The sequence below is a fragment of the Dromiciops gliroides genome, chromosome 1 (assembly GCF_019393635.1).
Source record: "Dromiciops gliroides isolate mDroGli1 chromosome 1, mDroGli1.pri, whole genome shotgun sequence".
NCBI classification, from domain to species: domain Eukaryota; kingdom Metazoa; phylum Chordata; class Mammalia; order Microbiotheria; family Microbiotheriidae; genus Dromiciops; species Dromiciops gliroides.
This window is the reverse complement of record NC_057861.1, coordinates 638,784,687-638,805,538: the sequence shown is the minus strand read 5'-3', so window position 1 is coordinate 638,805,538 and position 20,852 is coordinate 638,784,687. Positions and strand designations below refer to the sequence as shown.

The 20,852-nt window shown below is 35.2% G+C and overlaps 1 protein-coding gene across 3 annotated transcripts in view; it reads left to right on the top strand.

Annotated features, from left to right (window-relative positions):
- RFX3 (regulatory factor X3) overlaps positions 1-20,852 on the top strand; it is a 327,432-nt gene that overhangs the window by 154,438 nt on the left and 152,142 nt on the right. For all 3 annotated transcript variants that reach the window (XM_043976081.1, XM_043976079.1, XM_043976080.1), the window contains one exon: positions 4,940-5,064. In XM_043976081.1, the coding sequence (XP_043832016.1) occupies positions 4,948-5,064 (117 nt within the window). In that variant the 5' untranslated portion in view covers positions 4,940-4,947. The remainder of the gene's footprint in view (positions 1-4,939; positions 5,065-20,852) is intronic.

The following is a 20,852-nucleotide window of genomic DNA, read 5'->3' as shown; positions in this document are numbered from 1 at the left end:
TTAATCAAGTTTATGGACCTCAGGTTAAGAACCTCTGCTCTACTCTAGGTCTTTTTACATTTAGCGATGTAAATTTGGGGTTGTCCTGTTATGTAAGTCCTCTTGCCATATAAGTGGTCCATCTTTTCAGATCAGAGATTTTTAAATGATAGCATTTACATGACTTTTTTTTCCCCTGAGATAATAATTAGAAATATGTCTGCTGCCTTCTTGCACCCCCTGTGTCTCTCTCCATTGTTCTTTGGATAACCTACAATTTTCATTCTTTCAAAATTATGGCATTCAATGATTTGTACCCATACAGTGGCACTGGTTAACATTTGGATTAAAAATGGGGAATTTCTTGAGATGGCTAAAGACTACATAATTTCTTAAATATAATCCAGAACATTTTCTTCCTCTGATTAAACTCTGAGCCCAATTCATAAACCATCTTCAGTACCTGATTGAGATATCAATATGTCCAGTAGAATGTTGGCCCTCTGAGTGTAGGAAGCATTATGTTTCTGTCTTAGTATCCTGAGTACCCAACATAGTTGCTTTCATATAGTAGGTGATTTATTAATGCTTTTTTGAACAAATGTAGATATCTATGTACTTACTCAGTGGATTGGTCTTCCAACTGCATTTTGCATCTATTTTGTTTTTCTTATGTTTATTGTTATGGTTGAAGTCTTTTGACAAACCATAGACCTCATTGAGAAAGCACTGTAAAATACTAGTACTGGAGTCATTCAGCACAAAATTACCCAAAATTATACCTGGGAGCACCTAGAGAACCTACCTGTGGGGAATCACATCCATTTGGAATTTAGCAAGAAAATTCTGCATAGATATCCCTGTTTTATGCCTTGCTTATTGTTAAGAACCAGATAATCATCCAACAAAATTACCTCTGTGGTTATACTTATCAAGGAATATTATACAATTGTAACATATTCATGAGAAACTCCTTATTCAAGGAGAGAGCTTTTAAGGCTCAGTTTTTGCTGTCTCGAGTCAAATGAATCTTTTAAATTTAACAAACAATAAACATCTATGGATCTTACATTTTTTTCACCTTTTCCAAATCGTGTGACTATACAATATGGCCTGCTATAGAGGAATGTTCATGGAAGGTTGCCTATCCCCTTCTTTATTTTTATTAATAATAACCTCAAAATATACATAGCTCATTTTATAAGGATTTTATATAGGTGAGAAAGTTGGTATATGTCATAATCTAGACAATAGGTACTTGTCATCCACTTTGTTTTTCCTGAATGGGTTGTTAGGCTGAAATTCTTTGAAACCTTCTATTTTGGGGTGGTAAGAGTAGTTGATAACTCTTGGGTAAGTAATATAGCAAACTCTGCTAAAGTAATCAATCTGTTCCTCCAACACTCAAGATCTGCTCACTAATGAAACCTAATATAGACCATCATATATTTGTCTCTCTGGTTCCACTTTTATTTCCTGATATAAGCAAGGATATACATTTGCATCTGGTTGGACTTAAGGGTAAAATGTGACTGCCTTCATATTTCCAATATTTGCCCATTTTATTCCCTAGGGACATATCTCAATATACCAACAGTGGCACTTCTGCCTAAGGTACCATGTTCTTGAATAGAATAGAACTAATTATCAATTGCTATTACTTTCTATTCTTTCTGGGGTGCTACCTCTAAATCTTGCATCTTGATTTTCACCTGTGATTCCCATCATCAATAATTAGTCATTATCTTTGTGTTATTACATTCCTACCCTCTCATGTACATGGGTTGTGTGACCTTTAGTAAGTCACCAATATTCTCAGTACTACAAATAACTATACGGCTTTAAGTTAGAAATGAATTGCCAGTCTGCACTGGTAGAGGGAATTTCCTTAACAGGTTTTCCCTTGAGCAATGAAATCAACTATACAGACCAAAAAATATTATATGATCATTTTTTCTTACGATGAAGTTTAGTGCTAGCTGTGTCCAGAACACTCTTCTATGTGATAAGATTCTTAATGTAAAGGGATGAGTCTTCTAAGTAGTCTACAATCCTTTGGCCTCTTTCTCAAACCCAGGCCATTTTTGCCAACATTTTGTTGTCCTTTGCCTGCCTTTTCATTAAAATTACTGAGTATCAAAGTACATGTTAATATATTTTGTAGAATCTTATAAAATTTCTTTTCCTTCCTCATCCTCTACAGCAGAAGTTAAATAATATTGTTATATTTTTCACAGTTCCTTTTGCTTATTTTTATTATAATTACTCTAAGACAAAATGAACAAATATCTCATGAAATTGCTGTTTCTTGTTGCCCTTTGGGCACACGATGAAATCAACTCCACCATCTCTTTTTTATGCTTTTCTAAGTGAACCTGTGAGCCATCTTTTAATTTACTGTAACTTTCTTTTGGACACTTATCATAAGAATATCAATATTTATATGTTTTAGTTCTTCCAGTAATTTGTCAATTTGTTGGTCACTGGATAAAGATTTTACATTTAGAGTACCAAGAGTTAAGTATTCTAGACCAGAGGTATCAAATACATGGGCCACATATAGGCCACAATACTCACAAGTGTGACCCAAACCAGATTAAAATCGAATTCCCATCTCATTTGAATATGTTGATATATTAACAAAATATATATATACATATATTTTGTGTAAATATGTATGCATGCATATATATATACATGCATATATGTAAACATATGGTTTTCTAAGTCAACATGTAGCCTACAAAGATCCTCATGCACAGTTTCGTGGGCCCTGTTTCTATTTGAGTTTGATATCACTGCTCTAGACAATGTTTATAGATTCTAATAGATTTTTTTTTTGGTGAGGCAATTGGGGTTAAGTGACTTGCCCAGGGTCACAAAGCCAGTAAGTGTTAAGTGTCTGAGGCCAGATCTGAACTCAGGTACTCCTGAATCCAAGACCGGTGCTTTATCTACTGCACCACCTAGCTGCCCCTCTAATATATTTTTCAAAAGATAAAAAAAACAAAAATGAGTTTCTATGGCCAAAGATTATCCTCCAGTAGCCAATCATATTTGTAATGGTGATGAGCCTCTCTGTACTGAACTGGGTTAGTACATGGAAAGTGGAATACATGTCATCAGAACAAGTATTCTCAATGACCTTCCAATCTGATAGAGGCTGTCAGAGGTTTTGCTCTGTGGGTGAAACTTTTGACAACCTAGATTCATTTCATGTCACAAGAAATTGAAGCCATACTTTGTACAGGAGTGGGATTTATGGAGTTGTAATTTTTGGAGTTTTCATCCAAATTCAACAGTTCCTTTATACAAAATTTTAGTAGCACTAGTTTATACTCATATTCTAATTAAGAATGAGTTTTCCATATGAAATACCATCACACGCTAGTAATATAATATTTATTGAATCTGAATGGAATTCTCAAATATTTTTAGGCAGCGCTGAGGTCTCAACTTTGTTGTCTGAACACATTTTTTAGGTATTGCAAAATTTCACATTGCCTTCATTTAATTATAATCCTTTTATTATAATTCTTTAAAATAAGATATTTCTTCTTGCAGGTTTTTTAAAGGGAAATATATTTGGAATCACCTACGAGGTCAAATCTGGGCTCTGATATTTACTATTTAGACACAGACAATTCTTTTAACTCTTCTGAGCTTATTTATTCTGTAAAATGGAGACAATAATACCTTCCTTAATAAGAAAATGTATTTGTAAACTACTATGCACATGTTATTCTCTTCCTTCTTCACTTCTTTCATTTGTCCTTCTATAATAGTTTAGGATAATAAAAACTAGGGGAAAATCTGATACATCACAGTATTATCCCCAAGGCAAATTGATATTAGTGAAAAGAGGAGTGGAATGGGAAGTCTGAAGTTGTTCATTTTAGTTTTGACTCTGACACTAGCTAGTTTTGTGATGTTAAACAAGTCCCTTTACTCCTATTGCCTTAAATTTCCTCATCAGCAAAAGGAAGGATCCCTAGACTTCTTTCCAGCTACAGAATTTTATGAATTGATTGATAGAAGAGACTATAGCATGTAAATCATAAGAGGTTGCTATTTAAAATGGCTAAGATTATTTTTTCCTCTTAAAAAATTGAGTTAAAAATTGGTGTTTGCAAAATTTCCAAATTTTAAATTTTCAGAAATTTTAAAACAGTGTGATATTTTTGTTCTATGAGCAGATAGCTTTTTTTTTTTGCAGTAAAGAAAAAAAAATTCTAATCCTAGGACCATAGATTTAGAAACGGAAGGGATCTTAGACGTAAATGATACTCCCTTCTATAGAAAAGGAAACTGAACACAGAGAGGTTCTGTGGTGTGCTCAAGGTCACAACGCTGGTTGTGAAGTAGCTGTGACTTATATCTAGGTCCCTAGTTGAATGAACTTTTCGCTTCACTAATGTATCAATTTGTATTACTCCATTGACATTCTGAAAACATACAACTCTGCCCATAAAGAGTGATTTATTTCAGGTCACATTAGATTAGATTCAATGCCTTCTCTGAGAATTGAACACTCATACTTACAGGAGCACCTTGAAACATCTCCTTAATCACAGTCCTCAGTCTAGAGTTATATAGTATTAGGTATGCTAGATTAATAATAATGTTTATTTGATTTGCGTTCATTTTACAACCTTCACACCCACAAGCAAAGAGATTATATTTTAAAATCATGGAGTGGGTATTATTATTTAGACTTCTTTACAGAGTGATGATCTGTTCAGTGAAAATGACCATATAGGTCATTAATTAAATGACTGTTAATATTTGTATCTGGAGAGCTGAGCATTTTGTTTTTGTTTTGTTTTTCTTTGTTGTTTTCCTGTGGGAGTGGGGGGAGATGTTAGAATGTTTTAAATAGCAGAAGGCAGTTTTGTAAGGAAAGAGTGTTTTCAACCTGATTTCTGATTTCTTTTTTTGTTTGTTTTATTTTGTTTTTCAGAAACCATCATGCAGACATCAGAGACTGGGTCGGACACAGGTTCGACAGTGACTTTACAAACATCTGTGGCTGGCCAAGCAGCAGTGCCCACTCAAGTAGTACAGCAAGTACCCGTACAGCAACAGGTAAACATCGCTTATCATTAGTCAAGGCATGCTACTCATCCATGTAGCAATGATGCGATTTGCCATAGAATAGAAGGTTGCCATATCAGTGCCTTGGAGAGCTGGGTAGACTTTCTCTATTTGGTACAGAAGCAGGTAGAGAGAGCCTCAGAGATTTTCCCTAACCAAGATTATTTCCTCTCTTGGAGCACTGAAACACTTTAAACACTTAAAAATATAAGCTGTATTTGTGCTTTCAAAAGATGGTTTTAGTAATTATGTTGAATCATTATTTTGTGTTCATGAAATGTTGAGGTTGTAGAAATTGAAGAGCAAATTTCTCCTTTGGATAGTTAACATATAATTAGGTGGACATTACTTGTAAGCAAAGATTTTGCCTTTCAGTTTTGTACAGTGCTTAGCACAATGACTTGTTTGTGATGTTGGAAAATAATGTTTAATGTAAACAATGTGTGTATCTGACTTATACTATTTTAAATGTGAAAATACTTTTTTAAACTTTAAAATGTTTATCACTCTCTTGAGAATTTGATTTTTTCCAAAGGTGGGGGCAAAAAAAATGCCAGTTATAAAGATTAAAAAGATTTTGAACACTTTGGCTTGTCATTTCTTCTAATGTTTTGAAGAAATAAGTGGGAAAATCCATGTAGCCAGTATCAACTTGAATTTTTAATTTTTATATAATGTCTCAATATCCTGTGTAGATAATCTAATGCTATTTTTGTAATTGTATGTGTATAGTTGAGGGAAAGGGGGCAGGCTAGGTGGTAAATAGATAGAATGCCAGCCTTGGAATTAGGAGGACCTGAGGTCAAATTCCACCTCAGACACTTGATAGCTATATGGTCCTGGGCAAGTCACATGCAAAGGCTACATGCAAAGGCTAAAATTCTAGCTATATTGTCTAAAATATCTAATGAGTGGTAGCCAATAAATTATAAGCTTTAGCAAGAGTTAGACTTTTAAGCATTTATTAAGGAGAATAAGAATTTGGTAAAGAGAAAGGGGAAGGCCTAGATTCATCTATCTATTACAGGGAGAGAGCATTCCTAGCTCCACTCTCCGCCAGAGTCCACAGGAAAAAGAGCAAGTCAGAGTGCCAGGCTCCCCCTTCTTCCTCCCACTAGCAAACATCACTTCCTGACACCAAAGAAAAGACACATGGTCTTGCCCTCAGAGACCTTCACCTCATGGCGGAGCTTTTCTACAGTAAGTCTCCAGCAGGTGCCATATCAGTGCACACACATAACCCTGTTTGCCTCAGTTCCCTCATCTTTAAAATGAGCTGAAGAAGGAAATAACAAACCACTCCAGTATCTTTTCCAGAAAAACCCCAAATGGGGTTACAGAGAATCAGATACAACTGAAACAATTTAACAACAGAAGTTGGGGAAAATCATCTTTTTTCTACAGAGGTAGAGAATCTAAGAACCACCTTCTCTTAATGGTAGGAGTGGAGAGAAGGGGTAAAGAAATATATATTCTATTGTCTTAATGAGAAAAGATGTATTACCATTGTTTTTATTTTGTTGGGTTTTTTTTTAACCACTAAAGTCCTATACCTATTTTTTAAATAAAGAATCTTTCTTTTTCTAGAGGGTTTTAGATTGTTTTGTTTTATATTTTAATGTCAAAACCCTGAAAGAAAAAGTGAAAGTAAAATAATCTTTAACTAATTCAGAAGGGAGTGGATACTGTTTGATCTTCCATATAAAAAGAGGGAGAAAAAACAAGTCAATAATTTTCATTATCATCTTTTGCAAAAGGGTAACAATTAAATGTTATACTCTTACTAATAGTCAGGTGTTTATCCCCTTTAGTTTATCATTCATAATCAGTGTTTCTTTTCTGTTCACTTTTGTTCTCTTTTTCAAAAGTTATAATAACGAATTTTGATTTTGGCTCCTGAGTATTCTACTCAGATTCTTAATTTAGTTATGTTCTCTGTCTTGTGTTTTGCTGCTATGATATGGGGGAAAAATGATGACCCTGCTCATCAACCAAAGCAAGTATGGCTGTTATCTGACTTTAGAAGCAGAAGATGAAGAAGAAAAGGAAGAGTGTTAATAACTGACTTTAAAATTTCCACAGTGATAGCACATATTATCTCATCTGAGTCTCTAACAGCCCTGTGACCTTGTTATTTATTGGCATCATCTATATTTTACAGATAAAGAAAATGAAGCTCAGAGAGAGTCAGTTGATTTGCCCATCATCATACAACTATTAAGTGTCAGAGTTGGGATTTGAATCCAGTTTTTACTAACTCCACTTAATTGAGTATACCAAACATGTCAAACACATACATGGCTTAGCCTTTGATGCCATATTAAAATGCAATTGGGAAATATTTAACAAAATAAACAAAAATACAGTAGAACATAGGTAATGTTACTATGTGGTTTTCTAAGTCAATATGTGACCTACAAGAAAATTATATATAGTTTAGTGGCCCCTGCTACTATTTTAATTTGACACCATTGTATTATAACACAATATATCCTGGATCAAATGGACTACAGAAGCTCTGATTATTTTAATTTGATCCCTCACATAGATTTAGATGAAGCTCCTTCCTTTTGTAGCCTATTATGCCTGGTTAGAGACAGTCTCAATGGAGAGAAAGGGAAATGAAATAGTCTCTCCTGGTATACTTTCCATGTCCTCTGGTTGGCTTTAGCTCCTACCAAGGGTAAACAGGGAACTTTTCTCTATTATATGTCACATGTGCTGCTAAGATGAGATTTTCCTGGAGATTAGGTTTTTATGCAATTTTTCAGTCTTATTTGGAAGTATTTTTTCTTCCATATTTTGTTATCCTTTTTCCCCCTGGCAAAAGACATTTAAATCACCTTAGTGCCCTCAAAAGATACCCCTTGGAGATGTAAAATGTCTTATCACAAATAAGATTAGCTCTTTATTAGTATCTCTGGCTTTGTACCATATCTACTATTGTTCATGTACAGATGTCATCTTGAATTTTCAAGCTGTAGAGTAATATCTTCACAACTATATGCCATTGTTAGTAGCTACCATTTCATTGCAAAATGGTCATGTTTCTGTCTAAAGGTGGTTCTTTGCATTCACTCCTCTTCTCTTAACCCTTGGACTGACTGTCTTGAAATTTACTAGATTCTATTTACTCTCCAATATATATTTCATACCACTGCTTTAGGAAAAACATGTCACCCTTCTGCTCAGAAACCTAAAGAGGCTCCCCATAACTATAATACATTTCTGTTGGAGCATTTAATAGTATACATTGTCATTGCTGCCAAAAATATTTTGCAGTATTGAATACCCAGAAACTTTTAAGGTTACCAATATGCTGAATTGCCAATTACTCGGTTTCTTAAAAAGAAATCAACTCCCAAACCTGGGTGACTAAAACTACTACAAAGGGATCAACTATCATTTTGGCCAAGAATTTAACTCTAATAAAAAGTAAAGTCACCTCCTCCACCAAGATATGATATAATAATCCATTAACCTTTGCTTATGTTTTAGTATTGATTAATCAGATTAGGTTTAAAGAACCCAATACTAAATAAAATCAAGGTAGGCTAGGTAAATGGAGGATTGGGAAAAGGGGGAAGATGATCTAGAGAGGGAAGAGGCCAATGAGCAGCCACACTGGGGAACTTAGTTCAGCATAGGACTGCATGGGAAGATTGAGAAACTAAGGATGAAGAGATAGCAGTGTGACACCGTGGAAAGAACAGTTAGAGACTTTTGGTGCCAGGAGACAAGTTAAATTTAAGTTGCTAAGCAAGTCATTTGACCTTCCTTGGACTCATTTCCTTCCTATGTAAAATAAGATACTCTATGTGTGTCTTATGTAAGAAGACCTCTAGGTCTAGCCCAGGGGAAAGAGCTTACTAAAGAGAAACATTGTTCACGTTGTCATTTTTACTGGGTCAGGTTCTGACTATTTGCACATGTATATCAGATACTTGTGCCAAGAAGACCTACTTCTCTGTCTGACTCCGCAGGAATTCTTAGGGCTTAGAACCAAAGTTGTGCTGAAGAACCAGGACCACAAGTATATCTCAGAGATCTCTTTCTTTGAGGTTTTCCTCAAGTCTTAAGGACCTCTTTAGATCCATCCCAAGGCATCCTTTTCAGCACAAGCTCTTCTCTTCTATCCCATTCATTGTCTGCCTTATCTAAAGAGAAGGCCTTAAGTAAAGACAAAGGTGTATTTAAATTCTCATTAGCAAAAATAGATATGTATTTTTACCATTATGGAACTAAATAAGTAAATTAATTTAGGATAGTATTTTTATTTTTAATTGTGTAATTTAAAATTCTAAATGTGGGTTCTAATCTGCCCCCCCATCACTGTTAAATGAGTTTAGGTTTTTTTAAGGGTTTATTGAAAGATAGTAAAAGAAAGAGAAAGATTGAGAACAAATTTCCTATAACCTGGCAATCCTAATTTTCCCTAGCTCCCACTTCTGAAGTCCTCTGCCACCACACAGATCTCTCCTAGCCAAAGAGGCAGAAGCAAGTCCCAAGCCTCCACTTGTTGCTTCATTTTCCCCTCCCAGAAATGGGAGGTTCTTCAAGCTGATTGGCTAGTATCATTCAAATTCATTAAGTACCCTTAAGTACCAGCCAGATGTGCTTCCAATCTAGGTAACTAGAAGTCAGTCAGTAATCTAGTCAGCAGTCAGTCGCCTTATCCAATTCAATCAGTTTAAATTAATCTCCAGGTGGGCCCCTGAGTATCTGCCAAATCTCATCTATCACACTCCATTATCTTGATACATAATATTGCGAGAGTCTAACTATGTGTAATTAATATTTTCCCAGTTATATAGGTGTATATTTATTTCTATGTGTTTTATAGTTGCATTCATAAAGTTTCTATATAGATCTTAATAGAAAGAACAATAAGTATTTGATACATTCTGTTATTACTTGGCATAGAATTTCTCTTTTTATCCCTGATGAGTTTTGTTGATAATATGCAAAAATACTGATGGGTTTATTTTACATCCTGCAACTTTGCAGAATTAATTAATTGTTTTAACTAATATTTACTTGATTCTTTAGGTTTCTCTAGATATACCATCATATTATCTACAAAATATGATAGCTTTGTTTCCTCTTTGCCTGTCTTTATTCCTTCAATTTCTTTTTCTTTGTCTTATTGCAGTAGCTCAATTTTTACCACTGTTAAATAGTCATGAACTATTCATTCCTTATTTTTCTTCTTTTTTTCTGCCAAGAAGATTAAAAAGGACAGAACAAATGGAATAATAAGAAATTAATACCCAAGATAAGTAAGGAGATACAGTAATAAGAGAGCTTTGTCCTTGATGACATCAGTTGACCAGGCCCTGATGAGCTACATCTGAGAATACTGAAAGAACTCATCTTTGAATTTGCTAAACTACTCTCAATGATCTTTGAAAGATCATGGAAAAGGAGACAGTTTTCGTAGCACTGGAGAATGCAAATTTTATTGCATTTTTTTAAAGGGAGGAATGGAATAAAGTCTACTAGCTTATTAGTTAGTGATCTTGACTTTAATTCTTGGCAAAATTCTAGAACATATTTTTAAAGGAATTATTAGTGAGCATCTATAAAAGGAAGTTGTGATCACAGAGAATCAGAATGGCTTAAATCAGGACCATATCACACAAGTCTAATCTCATTTGCTTTTTTGACAGGGTTATTACACTGTCAGACCTGGAAGATTCTGTAGGTTTGGTTGACTATGATTTTTAACAAAGCATTTCATTGAATTTTTTGTTGAGCATTTGTTAAGTGCCTACTATGAGCCAGACATAGTGCTAGATTTGGGGGATAACAAAAACAAAAGCAAGATGCCCTCAGTGGCAGGTGATTATATTCTACTGGGTTGAAACACATATTTACAGGTTAAAAAAATTCAAAATATATTCAAAGCAAAACCAAAGTAATTGAATGAGGAGGGCTGGGTATAGTCACACTTGAGGGAAGAGGAAAAGACTTTTTTTTTAAATGTGGTAGCTGAGCTTTGAAGGTAATGAGGTGTTCCAAGAAGGGGAGATGAGGAGGGGAAAGCATCTCAGGAATAGTGGAAAGCCTTTGCAAAGACACAAAGGTGAGAGATGTCAAGTAGTTTACTGGAAACAACAAATCAGCCAATTTTGCTAGAACTGAGTATGCATGAAGGGCAGGGTAATGTGTAATCACTGTGGAATGATAGATTGGTACAAGATTGGGAAGGTCTTTAAAGGCCAAAAAGAGACTTTGGTATTTTATTGTATAGGAAATAGGGAAAATCATTGGAACTTTCTGAGAGGGGAAGTAGTGATATGATCAGATTTATGCTTTAAAAATTGCAAATTTGGGGCAGCTAGGTGGCACTGTGGATAAAGCACAGGTCCTGGTTTCAGGAGGACCTGAGTTCAAATCAGATACTTCACACTTACTAGCTGTGTGACTTTGGGCAAGTCACTTAACCCTCATTGCCCCTAAAAAAATATTACAAAGTTAGTAACTGTTGAGGATGGACTGGATAGAAAAAAAAAAAGGCTGGATGTTAGAAACTAATTAAGTAGCTACTCCAATAACCAAGGCAAAAGGTGATGAGGACGATCAATGAATTAAAGTGGTTGTAGTATGCAAAATTTCTCTAGATATTGTAAAGTGAGAAGCAGTAAGACTTGACCACAGATTAGATGTAGGGAGCAAAAGAGAGTGAAGAGGTGAGGATGACTCCTAGGCCATACATGGGGATTTCTAGGATAATTATGTCTTTGAGAGAAATAGGGAAATTAGAAAGAGGGACAAGGCAGGGACAGTGATAGAGGTTTCAGACATGTTTAGTATATGACCATATTTCTCATGCTGTTACTTTTTACAGATGGAAAAAATGTATGCTAGAAAACTGTTAAGTGGATTCAGGAATAATTGAATGACCAAAACCAAGGAGCAATCATTAGTGGTTCAATATCAGCTTGGAAGGAAGGCCTCCAGGAATCTGTACTTGGCTCCATCCAGCTTCACATTTTTTTCCTACGACTTGAATAAATATATAAGAATTCAATAACAATCAGGATTAGGGAGATGAAAGCACTGCTGTGGGCCTCTGTTTCCTCATCTGTAAAATGAGGGAGTTGAAATAGATGGTCTCTGAGTCTGGGGTCCCTTTCACCTAAATCTATGATCCTAACAGCCTTGTGGTCCTTAGTTGCATTGCCAACTAGATGATGCAATAGACAGAGCTCTGGACCCAGAGTCAAAAAGCCCTGAATCCTAATCCAGCCTTAGACACTTACCGGCTGTGTGACCTTGCTGGGCAAGTCACTTAATCTCTGTCTGCCTCAATTTCCTCAACTACAAAACGGAGATAATAATGGTACCTACCTCCCAGGGTTGTGGGAATCAAATGAAGTAATATTTGTAAAGAACTTTGACCAGGGCTTAGCCACGGCAAGCACTCAACACGTGTGTTTCCTTCCTCCCCACACTCCTTAGTGAGATTACACATACTTTCTTGTGTTTCCTTTTGAGATTTCAGGAACAACAATAATAAGCTAAAGAGCATTCAGAAAAGGATAACCCCAGCTGTGCATATTGTAACTTGTATCACTATTGCTTAAAGAAACTGGATCTGCCTAATGAGGTGGTGGGGTGGGGGGTGGGGTGCAGAGGCGGTGTATGGAGATATCTTCAAGTATTTAAAGGTATATGATGCAGAAGAGGGAGTAGATTTATTCTGCTTGGTCTGTCCCCAAAGATAGTCCTTAGAGCACTGATTAGAAGCTACAAAAAGACAAATTTAGATTTAGTATAAAGAAAACTTTCCTAATATTTAGAGTTTTCCAAAAGTGGAATGGACTGCCTTCAGAGATGATGTTTCTTTTTCTTTTCCTCTCAGTGAAGGTCTTTATTCAAAGGCCAGTTATGTCATAGGGAGGAATTTTTTTGTTCAAATAGATTTTGACAGCACATGACTTCTGAATTCCCTCCCTCCTCTGAAACACTATCATTATTTCTGTGAAATAATACTTTGAACACACTGGTAAACTGGGTTTTCCTTATTGCTTTGAACTATTTTTAAGCAATTATTTCCACCTCAACTCATAATTCCAATTAAAATATAAATACAAATTATCCCAATTTTATGTGATCTTATTGCAACCACTTTCTCTTTTTCTTTTCCTCCAAGAGACTAGTGCCAAGCAGTAAAAAACAACAGTTTGTGAAATAATACTCAATAAGCACTGGAGTACTGTTATACAATAAGACAATAAAAAGCATCATATGTAAAATAAATACCAGAATAAGCAAGCTGTTTGTTTTTATTAATGCAATATCTATAATGTATAATCTGTAACAGAGCAAACAAATTAATATTGCTAATTTCTTCTTGCTGATCATTTTGAGCTTTTTCAGGGAAGAACAATAGCTAAGACTATAAAAATAAAACATTGTTAAATGTATATTTAGCAATGGTAAAATTGCATGAATGCAGTCATAGTAAAGAGATAGTTTTCTACTACTGCAATAATTATTTCACTATTCAGTAGTGTGTGAATTACTTGAGACAAAATAAAAATAAACTTATTCACATACAATAAACCTTACCACTTTTTATTTATTAAAAACTATAATATGTAACATATCCTTCTTTTTCTGTTTTACATGATTTGGCATTGAGTTCACAAGATTTTGATGCATATTTTATTCTTCTTCATGAAATTACACATCATTTAATATTTAAAGGTAAACCTTTCAGAAATAATCCATTTTTTCCAGTTCTATCCTTGTTTATAGCCCATAGGTTTTCAATAAAGTTTAAATCTAGAAAGTTCCCAGAGCATTGAGACATATATAACTCTATCTCTTGGATCATTTTCTTAACTTTTTGTGACATGTGGCATGATACAAGAGCAACACGGTCAGGAATGTGTTGGAGGAGTGTTAGTTTGGCAGTTAGATTGAGGCAGAGAGACTTCCTCCTTGGGCAAGTCACCAAAATTATTTAGACCTTAAATTTCTCAGCTTGACAATAAGCAGCCTTCAATCAGACAAGTTCTAAGGTTCCTCTCAGCTTTTAACCCTACGGTTCTCTAATTACAGACCTCCTTTAATGGGAAGTGATGACATTTTGTGTCTGTGAAAAACCCTCTCAAAATGGTGTCAGTTTGGCAAGAGACCAGTGATAATAAGCTTTAAATTAATAATGACCCCGGTCTTATTTTTCATGGTTATTTACAGACTGATCCTTCAGTCCTTAGGAATCAGATATTTTCTATGTAAATATTCATGAGTTGGGATAGTTTTTAGAGGCCTTAGAATCCTGCCCGCCGCGCCCCCCCCCCGCAAATGTTCTCGATTCCAATTAATAAAAATTATCTCCACTTCAGCAATATTCTCTCTCCACAGCAGCATACTACATCTGTTTGCTATGTCCCTTGTAAGGGACAGCATTGCAGTCAAAGAAAGGCCATGCTGGTTAGTAAGAGAGTCCTCTGAGAGTTGCTTTGATTGGAGTGATGGTGGTTGTTAAATATTTATTGATTGCCCATGGTGTGTTAAACATTGAACAAACAGCATATACTATTGGATCAAAGCTGGATCAATAACATATTGAACAAGGGACTCCAGAAATGGAACCCCTGGTCAGTTTGGAGAGCAAAGCACTAGGCAGTGTGCTGATGGTTATTGTTTTTATCTTTCCCTTCTGTCCAGGGCCAAGAGGTTTGTTTTTCTGCTTTATCTTGGCCCTGATGCAGATGAATAGAATTCTTTTCATTTGGGACTATTATCTCATATAATCAACTGAAACAAAGACATTTTTCTCTGTTTTGTTCTTCTTTGGGACTCTATTGCTATTGGCTTGGTTCCCTGAGGGGACAGTGTTCCCATAATTAAGACCATGGCTGACACACTACGAGATGGGGTTACATTTTTTAAATGAATTCTGTAGAGTACTTTTAAAAACAAAAGATAATGATTTTAGCTTTTGAAGAGCATATTCATTTTTAGAATCAGAGCTGCTAATTTTTAGCATCTACATAAAAGGTAGGGTGTTTCAAGAGAACAAGATAACCAAAAATGAAATAACACTACTTGGGTAGATTTTATCTAAAGGCATTGCTGCTGACCATCAATACAAATTAGCATTCTGCTGTCAGTCCAGGGTCAATGATTCTCACTGTCATTAAATGATTTTTTAAACAATAAAATGACAACATCTGGAATGGTATATTGAGTGCTGAAGGCCACATTTTAAGAGGGATGCTAAGAAGGTAGAGAGAGGAATATGACCAGAATGGGGAAGGATCTGAAGTTGTGTGTACAAGGAATAGTTGGAGAAATAGTGTTTATCATGAAATAGTAAGCATTAAGACATGGTCTTCAGAAGCTAGAAAACAGAAAAAAAAAAAAAACCTTACCCCTTCTTGTTCCAGAATCTAAATCATAACAAAAATGCAGGGAAGGTAGATTTCAGGTTGAAAGAAAGGTCACTTCCTAAGAAAGCTCACTTTCTGTCAGCTATCCAGTTTGTTGGTTTGTTTCATAAGGAACTGAGCTCCCTATTACTAGAGGTATTCAAATATGATTGGGATAACTATTTGTCAGAGATACCATAGAAATTAACCCTGTGCTAGGAGGGTAGACCACATGACTTTTAAAATCCCTACCAAGTCCACATTTAGGGATTCTATAATATAATGTTATATTTGCAAACATGGGGAAGACTACTGAAAAACTCTGCAGCATAAATAGGTATTTTAAATTTATAAGGTTGCATAGGCTAGGAGACATTTTTATTTTCATTGGTTTTGTTTTTTTCAGGGCAATGAGGGTTAAGTGATTTGCCCAGGGTCACACAGCTAGTAAGTGTCAAGTGTCTGAGACTGGATTTGAACTCAGGTCATCCTCAATCCAGGAGGATTTATCCACTCTGCCACCCAGCTGCCCCTGACATTTGTATTTTTAATCTAGTTTCAACCCAGAATATTCAATTTTGACAAGGAACCAAAAATCCCTTAGTGTGAGAAGAGTTAAGCTTAAAAGAAAATAATTTTGCAAAATATAAATAAACCAAGTCAGAAATTCCTGCTTAAGGCACAGAATTGCAGCACAGCATTAGGGAATTTCTGCTTTCCCTGAATTCTGAATTTTTTACATAGCTATCACTACCTGGCTGGGTATCCTTCATATTGACTTTCTTTTCTACTTTCTTTCTAAAAAAAAATGCTGATAAAAAAAACCCAGTACCACCACTTCTCAGCAGCCCCTCCTCTCACATAAAGTTTCCTTTGTAACAAGTTCAACAAAAGCAAACTGACACATTTACCATGTTGAACAACTAAGGAAAGGAGTTCCACCTTTCAAATGGGAGGAGCAAGAAACCACACTAACTTTCTTAAGCATTGACCCATCTGTGTTCTGCAACTTCTATAATTCAATGACATCTAGGTAATATTTAGTCATATACATTAAAATCTTACTATGACACCATTCTACAGTAGAATTTATAAGCTTGTCTTTCTTATCCCTGATTTAAAAAAAAAGATTTAAGGGACTTGTTATAAGAAAGGTTTATCAATAAAATAGTTACGCGATGGGACATCAGAGTTAGCTTGATAGTGAGATTCCAGTGTATTCTGATATAAAAAGATAATTTGTTACATGAAAATGATAACTGTATTTTGCTAAAGAAGAGAAGATTAGAAATGGGGTGGTAATGGAAATGGGTGATCATAAAGTATGGTAACAGTAATAGCTTTTTAGTATGGAAGGCGATTAAATTATATTTAATAATCAATTATCAGATGGTATTTATTGAGTCTTCATAGTTTACTTGGACTTCAATCACTCAATCCTTGCTATTTCAGCCAAACCATTAATTCCATTCTGGTTGTGATAAATTCTTCCCTGTTCCGGATCTTCATTTTCAGATATTTAAATATTATTCTTTTCATCATGTTTGATTCCTCTTCTTTCCCTTACTTTAAAATGAGTCTAGTGCTTAAACATCCAAAGCTAGATCAAGAAGTTGGTGGGAGTTTGGGGGTGGGGAAGACAGTCAAGATGATGAATGGATTTGAATTCATAACAGATATGAATGTGTAGTAGTAACTCCAGATATTTAGCTTGGAGTAGAGAATACTTTGGAGGGACATGATAGCTATGCCTTAGTTTAACTGAAGGACTTTATGTAGAAGGGATTAGACTTGCTTTTGCCAACTGTAGAGAAGAGAAATAAACAGTCGTTCAAAGGAAGCAATTTTTGTTCAAATTCTTGACTTTCTAATAAATAGATTTCATCCAAAATGGAATGGTTTTGCATTAGTGAGTTGCATGTCACTAGAATTCTTCAAACAGAAGCCATTAGTGTCCTTTATTGGCATGATTAAAGAAGGCATCCATGTAGCAATCAGAGTGTTGGACTAATTGACTTCTTTCTCCTCCAGTGCTGAGATTTTGGATCCACCCCTCATTGTTTCTTTTATTTTTCTGGTCCCACTGAGCATTGCTTTATAAAGATGCAGACCCAGTCATCTATAAATTAATTTTGTCAAACTTCAGTTTGACTATCAACACTGATGGGAAATGATTTCTATTGGCCTCTTGTATACTCTCCACAAGTTATTAATAGAATTTGGGAGCTGGAAATAGACCACGTTCTGGCTCTATTCTTGATACCATTGTTTCTGCCTTTTGACATACAATGTTTCCCCCATCATCAGTAGTAGTAGCAGCTAGAATTTATATGATGCTTTATGGTTTGCAAAGTTTTTGTTTTATTCCCCCAACAACCCTGGGAGGCAAGCACTATTATTATTGCCATTTTTAATAGAAAGAAACTCAGGCTGAGAAAGATTAAGTGACTGTCCCAGGGTCACAGAGTCTGAGAAGATGTTTGAATTCAGGTCATCCTAATTCCAGTCCAGAGTTCTATCCACTATACTACATAGTTAGTTGCCTCTAAAAGACCTCCCAAAAGCCCCAGGACAATTGAGAATATTGTATGTTGTCTTTTAGTGTTTATGTTGTATATTCATAGGTGATACACTTAGATATGAAAGAGAACTTAAAGGGAATCTGGTCCAGCCCTCTTATTTTGCAATTAATAATTGCAAAATATTTTATATTTATTGTTTCTCCAACATGCGGCTGTAGACTTGGGATCCTAAGCCTTCCTATTTTGTTGGTAACTTCTCTGCAACTTCTAAAGTCATCAAGAGTTGCCTAAAGCATTGAGAGTTTTGGGTGATTTTTCTAGTTTTGCAGCTGGTACCAAGAGAGGACTGGAACTCAAAAATCTGACACCCAGCCACTCTATCCATCAGGCATTGTGGCGTCCCTTGGGAGGCATGGTGCCTCCCTTGAGATGGCTTCTTTTTGCCTTGGTGTCCATAGGAACTGTCACAATACTTTGTACATGGTCAGTACTTAATAAATGTTCATTGAGTTGAACTGCTGAATAGATTGAAAAATTTTCAAACCTAAGGAATTTGATACCAAGCCCCTATAACTTTCATTAAACATCCCCCTCTGTAGTGTCATTATTAGTGACCATTCATTAACTTTTATTGAGTCTCTGCAGGAGATATAGACTAGGACTGGAATACATCTTTTCCTGGATCATGTAATTGGTAGGAAACATCTATGGTTAAAAACAAAATATGTGAAACCTTAAATAGATCTTTGGAAGGAAGCCCACATATCATGGAAGGAAGATGATGACCCAGAAATGGAATCTAAGAAGGAGTGGTCATACAGGAAGGAAAGAAGGAAAGAAACATTTATTAAGCACCTACTATTATGCCCTATACTAAGTGCTTTATAAATATCATCTCATCTAATGTTTACTATGACCCCTGGAGAGAGATGTTATTATTATCCTCATTTTGCAGTTGAGAAAACTGATGCAGACAGAGGTTTAATGACTGTCCTAGGGTCACAGAACTAGTGTCTGAAGCTGGGTTTGAGCTCTGTTATTCCTGACCCAGGCCCAAGCTTTATCTACTGTACCACCAGCTGCCTCTGGAGACAGCCTGTAGTGAAGCAACAGTCAATAGTATCAAAAGATTCAGATTGTTCAATGTGTTAGTTGCTCTTCCCAGCTTTGTGTCATCTGCAAATGTAATATTTGCCTTTTTCCAAGCTACCCATATGAATGTTAAACTGCCTCAGGACAGTCACCCATCCTTAGGCTCTCAGGAGAGTATCTCCTTCTCAGCCATTCAGGATGTTTTAAGTCCATGTAATTCTCCTAGGTCCTACTCCCATCTCTCCATCTTTCCTACAAGAACAATATGTGAGGCTTTGCTGAAATCAATACAAAGTATATCTATACTATTCCATGAATCTGCCAGTTTTGTAATCCTATCCAAAAACAGCTATAAGAATAGTCTGACATTACCTGCTCCTAAAGCCATGCCTACTCTGTTTATTTACTACTTCCTTTTCGATGTTCACTACCTATCCTTTCAATAATACATTCTAGGGGACAGCTAGCTGGCACAGTGGATAAAGCATCGGCCCTGGATTCAGGGGGACCTGAGTTCAAATCCAGCCTCAGACACTTGACACTTACTAGCTGTGTGACCCTGGGCAAGTCACTTAACCCCCATTGCCTCGAAAAAACAAAAACAAACAAACAAACAAAAATACATTCTAGAATTTTGCCTGGAATTAAAGTTAAGCTTACTATGCTATGTTTTTAGATTTCTTTTGTGTCTCATTTTTTAAATCCAAGACATTGCCCTTGTCCAGTCCAGCAATATCTTTTCTGTTCTCTACAAATTTTCAAAGATAATCTTACATTGTCTTTAGTAATCCTATCTGCAGTTAGTTCAATACTCCAAATTGGAAAGAATCCTAACAAAAAACCTATACAATATTAACAAAAGAGAAGTCTCTTCACCCTAAAGCAGCTTTAAAGCAATTAATACCTTCATGACAAGCAAAGAGGATAGATAGACATTGTCAAAGCACATGATGAGTAGGCTAGAAATCTACAGAAATATTTTTAGAACGTATAGACATCATTTCTAATAAAAGGAGGATAGAATGTTGGATTTGGAAATGAAGAACAGATGGTCACCATCCATATAGTATTACTTCTTGTATTTGAACACTATTATTAATTTCCTCCCTAGCCTTCTGTTGGAACCCTGATTCTTTTTATCTTTTTCTCTTGTCTGACCATTTTCCAACTATTTAATCTTTTTTTTCTTTTTTCTGCTCCTTATTGGACTTCCTCCAAGTATCTTCCCTTACATTAGGGTTGGGAGATAATTTCTACAACTGCTGTTTTCAGATGAATAATTTACTATCAATGATTGTAAATTTTATATTTCTACCTATGTGAAAAATTCAGTTTGTTCATCATGTATTGGGGTAGTAATTGAAATAATTTTATCTATATAAATTTTTAAAATTCTCCTCAAAGTCATAATATATTTAGATCAATTATTTGATAGTTATTGTACTGTACTTTAGAGCTAAGGAAGTAATATATTGTAGGATTATGTAAGTGGAAATGATGTGATTTAATCTTAAGTACTGTGCTCTGATATAAATAAAATGGTAAAATTAAATACTAGAAATTATCAGTGCTATTCAAGAAACTTTAATTGGTTATGTTATTTTGCATGTATTAAAATTATTTGGCTTTAAATTAGGTGTATTTTCAGAAAGGGTTTTTAACAGTCATAGAATGATTTACTTTTTTAAAAGAAAGAAAACCACTGCAGATTTTATTTTTTATTTTTTCAAAAAGGAATCTTTGATATTCTGAGAACATATTTGTAATAGCAATGAGC